At 31.1% G+C, this 6,310-nt stretch overlaps 1 protein-coding gene across 1 annotated transcript; it reads left to right on the top strand.

The window, feature by feature from the left end:
- The first annotated feature begins 381 nt into the window (after window positions 1–381).
- Window positions 382–3,840, top strand: LOC114300125 (galactinol synthase 2). Its single transcript, XM_028244988.2, has 4 exons — window positions 382–971; window positions 2,708–3,028; window positions 3,273–3,407; window positions 3,510–3,840. The coding sequence occupies exons 1-4, from the start codon at window positions 636–638 to the stop codon at window positions 3,720–3,722; spliced, it is 1,005 nt and encodes a 334-aa protein (XP_028100789.2). The 5' UTR covers window positions 382–635; the 3' UTR covers window positions 3,723–3,840.
- The last annotated feature ends 2,470 nt before the right edge of the window (window positions 3,841–6,310 follow it).

Raw genomic sequence — 6,310 nt, 5'->3', positions numbered from 1 at the left:
TGTTACTGGCTTATGTTGATGTCACGTTACGTTTCACATAAATATAATCTATGGTATAGAAAATTGAATGTTGCTATAAATCATAGGTGTTACGTTACCTTTATGTAGGTGTCACGTTACGTTACGTTTATATAGATTTGTCACGTTACGTTTATGTAGGTGTCACGTTACGTATAGGTGTCACGTTATGTTACGTTTATATAGATATGATTTATGATAACATTCAAACTTTCATAGGACTTATGAGAATATATTTTTTTAGTAAGATCATATGTAACATAAGTCTTACTAATGGGACTTATAAATAATTTTTTCCGTATTAATTAGTGTTCAAATTTTTTGCCATTTAACTGAAAGTCTAAATAGATCGGCTAACTTTTCTAATTTGATTTGTAAGAATCTCCTGCCTTCTAAGCATCAAAAAATAATAATAATAATAACAACTAATAAAAAATAAAAAAATAAACTACCTGAGCAATCAATCCACCGCCGCTTATAAATAAGCAATACCATTAAACCCAAAGAACTCACCAAATCATTCTCACATTTCCATTTCCGTCTTCTCAAAAACACTCCTCAATCTCTCTCTAGATCTCTCTCTCTCTCTCTCTCTCTAGAATTTTCTTGAAACCCAAATGGCTCCTCCTGAAGTTGTTGTGAGTGGAACCACCAGGGCCACCACCCTGGCCAAGGCGGCGAGCCTGACGAGCCGAGCATATGTCACGTTCTTGGCTGGGAACGGTGACTATGTGAAGGGCGTGGTTGGGCTGGCAAAGGGCTTGAGGAAGGTCAAGACTGCCTACCCGCTTGTGGTGGCGGTGCTGCCAGACGTTCCGGAGGAGCACCGCCGTATGCTGGTGGCTCAGGGCTGCATAGTCCTTGAGATCGAACCCGTTTACCCACCCGAGAACCAGACCCAGTTTGCTATGGCCTACTACGTAATCAACTACTCCAAGCTTCGTATCTGGGAGGTATGCCTACACTGTCTAATACTATATACTCAGAAATTTTACTTCAAATTTTAATTGAAAATATTTATATGATCTATGACCTCGTAATGCACTCATTTAATTTTTACCACATACTTTACTTTAATTCTGGACACAAATTTAAATTTATATTTTAAATTCTAGAACTTTCTGTTATGTCGGTGGTCTCCAATATTTATGGGATGATAACAGAATAAAAAGGAGAAATGTTACACCCAAAAATTTTATTAAATTTTGGATATTGATCTTCTTCAGTTCAGATTTTGAATTGGGGCCAGTGAGACACATTACCGATTCTTTCCATCTTTGTATATTTTATTTAAAAAAATTAGATTAATTTGATAATTATAATTTATTTAATTTTTTTACTTAAAAAATAGATACTAATTGTGTTTTTAAAAATAAATTATATATCTTTTAGTGATAAATGTAGTAAATTGAACAAATTATAGTTATCAAATTAATTTAAATTTTTTTGTGAATGAAATATATAAAAAATCAACAAAAGAAACGATTTAAATTATCGAAATAGTACCGTGATAGTTCTCATAGTCCTAAATAGTGTCCTCCAGACTGGAGGAGATCCTAATCTTTAAATTTTCTACCATATGACTGTAATCTCACATTCATATATTTCATAGAGAGTAATGTTAGAGAAATTAAATTATTTATTAAATAAATAATTAAATGTCTCACATAAGACATTTATTCATTTATTTAGTAGAAAATTATGAACATATAACATTTTCCTTTAATAAAACTTTTAGAATCTCAATTACTCGAATAAAAAAAAAGTACTAGAGATGATTTAGATGCTTGTGCTACACACATGGGTATCACTCTATTATGTTGCCTCTTTCACTCTGTTATGATTTTTTCCGTTCATACTGACTGAATGGGATTTATGTTTTCTGAGTTTTTTAAATGTTAAAAAAATTCACTACAACAATAAGAATTTTAGAAATTAAGTTTTTTTCTCTAAAAATATAAATTTTTTTTATAAAAAATATTAAAGAATTAATTTTAATTATGGCGAGAATAGTTGTGAAAAAGTAATCTTGAAAAATCAAAAAAATAAACTTTTAGGGATAAAATTTTAAAAATGTTACTAATAAATGTATAGGGACGAAATAGGTTCATTTTTTAGACAAAACTTTTGGTTCAAAAGGTTAATAATTTATCATTAAATATTTAATTTTGTCATTAAAAATAAAATAATACACTTTTGACGACAAATATTTTGTCTCTAAATTGTTGTCTCTAAAATTTTAATTTCTTATAGTGATTAATGTGTTTAGAAGTTTTTAAAAATCATTTTTTTGTGGTGTTGATGTAATATTTAACATTTTTTGTAGATGAAAATAATTTAATGATTTTTTTTTTTTAACTACTGTCAAAAATTGATTTTATTGTTATAGGATGTGAATGGACAAATGCGAGTTAGTTTTTTCAATTCTATTATTATTATTTGGATTGGATTTCTTGACAAATCTAACACACGTAGACAGATTATGTTGATTTTATAATTTGTACAACGAATATGCGTGTATATATGGAAAAGAATGATACACAAATTTGTTCGTTACACAAGATACTATTTCTTGTTAGTCTTCCCTCCTAGATCCTAATGGAAATATGAGAAGCTCTTAATGTTATTCAGATTAATCACTTTTCATGCTAAAATAAGACGTATTAATTGGCTTGGTTCTCAATCGCAGTTTGTGGAGTACCATAAGATGATATACTTGGACGGAGACATCCAGGTGTTTGAAAACATAGACCACCTCTTTGATATGCCAAGGGGCTACTTTTATGCTGTTAAGGATTGTTTCTGTGAGAAGACTTGGTCTCACACCCCACAGTATCAGATTGGGTACTGTCAACAATGCCCTGATAAGGTCCAGTGGCCTGCAGAGTTGGGTCCCAAGCCTCCCCTCTACTTCAATGCTGGCATGTTTGTATTTGAGCCTAGTCTATCTATTTACGATGACCTCTTGAATACTCTCAAAATCACCCCTCCTACCCCTTTTGCTGAGCAGGTAAAAACTCATTTTTGTTATTTTAGAATCTAAAATCTTTGTCTTAAAATTCAAGTCCCTTTATTACAATAGATTTACACTCACATATTGCGATGAGAATATCAAAGCAAAAAAATCTTGAGACACAATTATATGGAAATAGGGACATGTATTTTGGGACAAAGAATTCGTTAAATATATATATGTATATATATGTATGTTTCAGCTCTAATTTTGTCTGGGGCTTAAATGGTTGTGCATGTAGGACTTTTTGAACATGTTCTTTAAGGATGTTTACAAACCTATCCCACCAATTTACAATCTTGTTTTGGCCATGATGTGGCGCCACCCAGAAAACATTGAGCTTGACAAAGTAAAAGTCGTTCACTATTGTGCCGCGGTGAGTTATCATTCCCATCCTAATTGTTTTCATTGTCAAATTTTTTAAATAATTGAATTTCATATTCTAAAGGTGTAAATTTGTCATTTGGGTTTGATTCAGGGATCAAAACCATGGAGGTATAGTGGAAAAGAACAAAATATGAATAGAGAAGACATCAAGGTGCTAGTAAAGAAATGGTGGGACATATACAATGATGAGTCATTGGATTACAAGAGGATTAATATATCACCCCTTGAAGGTGAAACTAACAAATTGATAGCAATGGCATTGTCGGAGGCTGGTCATTGTATTACCGCCCCATCCGCCGCTTAGAATATTTTTTTTCTTTTTTTTGTGTGTATTTTGTATTTTGTAAGGTATGTGAAAATTTGAAACTTTATAATTGTACTGGTATATTTGAATAGTTATAAATGTTGATCTTCGTTTGTTATTTTTATATGGAATCAAAATATTGGTGCTTTGGTATTGAGCTTGTGAGGATGTATCATTAAATTATCTTCTTCAACAGTATTAGTAGATATTTTAATATTATAATGTGTTATACATTATATTATGTGATTGGGTTTCAAATAACTTATTTTCTTACTTAATCATTTCTTTTCTTCGAAGAAAACTTGTCTACGAAGTCTCCAAGTCAAGTCACTAAGTCATGTCTTCATTCTTATCCACAAAGCTTTTAAGAAAATTTCCCACTAAGTTTTCTCACCTCTAAGGAAATTTCTCACTAATTTCCTTTTATACTTTTCATCTAAGTTAATTCCTTTCTTGGTGACCAAGCTTTCCTTTCCTATAAATTGAGTTTTTCGCATTTCCTATCGGTAGTTCAAGTTTCTTATTTGAGAGATTATCAGGCAAAGAAATAAAATGTGGATGTGATGAAGTTTTGGGTTCAACCAATTGTGCAGTATTAGTGAATCATATTCTGTTGTATCTTGGGAGGACAAGTCATGGTTTTGTCTGCTTCATTGGTGTGAGGCTTTGTCTAATCGCAGAGGATTTAAATTTTCTTAAAGGGAACGAATTTCCCGTACCTCAGCCTTTACAATAATTATTGTAATTTTTTTATTGGTATTTTTTAATGTTTTATTTGTAATTATCACCAACAAATAGTTAATTGCTTAATTTGGTGTAACTTTTAAGATATTTATTGTGAACATTTATAAAGATCAACTATTACGAAAGGGTGATTTTGGGAGAATTTATCATTCAGTCTATTATGGTTTTGCGTGATATAAAAATTGTTCTTCTATATATGAACACATTATGACGTGAATTTGTTGTAAAACATGTGGATTGATCACTTTTATTTTGGCTTAAAGTTGAAGTATGTATTATATCTATTTTTATAGCAAAGTCAACTATAATATTTTTGTGTTAAATTACAAAATAATTTAATAAAAAATAAGATTTTATGTAGCATTTTTTTCCTTAGTCCATACGTGTCTTGTTTTATTTGCAACCGACTAAAGTAAACTAAAACACTTAATTCATTATTATTTTCAGTCCATTTTTCACTGTTTAGATCATGGTTAGTGGTTAAGATTTATAAAAAGAAAAATAAAATAAAAGTTCCCTTTTCATTATTTGAATCATGGTTAGTGGTTATGATTGAAGAAGTATTGGTTAGATGTTGTAGGAGTAGTTGAGTTATTTCGTTCATTCAACAGTTCTTCCATAAATGACTAGTTCAAACATTAAAAATTTAATTAATAGGAGCATAGGATAACAATGTTCATGTTTGACGAAAGAATACGTGATGATGATTCTTTTAGTTTGTTAACACGTTAGATCGAACCGATTTACCTACTCGAGAACCAGACTCAGTTCACTATGGCTTACTATCATTAACTATTCAAAGCTCCGTATTTGGGAGGCATACTTACAGTAATACTATATACTCAAAAAATTTATTTAAATATTAATGTGATGCATGCCTCATATTACACTTATTCAATGTTCATCACACTTAAATTCTAGACATAAATTTGGATCCACTTTTTGAGTTTCGCAACTTTCTGGGTATGTTAATGATCGCTACCACTTACTAGATAATCCGTGATGTATGTGTATCACTATGTTTTGTTGTCTCTTTCAGTTACATACATCAATTTACAAACAAGGGCAAACTTTACTTTATCCCATGTGATTTGAGTCGAGTGCAGTTTATCCTAAACGCTGGCCACGACGGGATTGGCACCTCGTGAAACAGGGAAGGGAAGAGGTTATAAAATGCAAGGTTCATAAAAAAAATGTCCCAATCGAACCTCGTGAAACAGGGGAGGGAGGTTGAGAGCGGTTTTGGATTTTAGTTGCCTATGCACCAAAGGACGAGCAACATCAATGCTGCTTCTTGATTTCTGTTTTACAGTAAAGGGCTTGGACCATCAATAAAAGTGTCCCAATTTAGAATCTGTATTCAGACACCCAAATTTAACAGCTTCCTCTATATCTTCTTCGTAACTTCTTTGAAGTTCATCCAAAATGTTCTTATCCAAGTTTTCAATGCAATAGTGTTTCTTAAAACTAACAACTAAATACAGATTAATACATATATATATATATATATATATACAGATTATATAAAAATACAAATTATATATGTACATTTACAGGTTTAGTCCAAGAATATATATGTATATATAGTTTGTACATATATGTTACTCTTGATTAGGGATGGCAATGGATAACCTACCCTGTGGGTATCCATGGAGACCCAACCCAAATACATGGGTTTTCCCCTCTTTTTATTATCCATTGGGTAGGGTAGGTGATATTCTTTAAATATCCACAGGGGATGGGTTGGGGATGGGTACCCACTAATTTCCCCATATGTTTTTTTTTTTTTTTTTTTTTTTTTTTTTTTTTTTTTTTTTTTTTTTTAAGATTCACAACTAAAACTA

The sequence above is a fragment of the Camellia sinensis genome, chromosome 2 (assembly GCF_055761805.1).
Source record: "Camellia sinensis isolate YWXY chromosome 2, ASM5576180v1, whole genome shotgun sequence".
Lineage (NCBI taxonomy): Eukaryota > Viridiplantae > Streptophyta > Magnoliopsida > Ericales > Theaceae > Camellia > Camellia sinensis.
This window is presented reverse-complemented; position numbering and strand designations above follow the sequence as displayed.

Coding starts and splice junctions, on each gene's coding strand:
- LOC114300125 (XM_028244988.2), top strand. CDS start 636: ATGGCTCCTCCTGAAGTTGTTGTGAGTGGAACCACCAGGGCCACCACC. Junction 3,029..3,272: donor CTACCCCTTTTGCTGAGCAG/GTAAAAACTCAT, acceptor TTGTGCATGTAG/GACTTTTTGAACATGTTCTT. Junction 3,408..3,509: donor TCGTTCACTATTGTGCCGCG/GTGAGTTATCAT, acceptor GGTTTGATTCAG/GGATCAAAACCATGGAGGTA.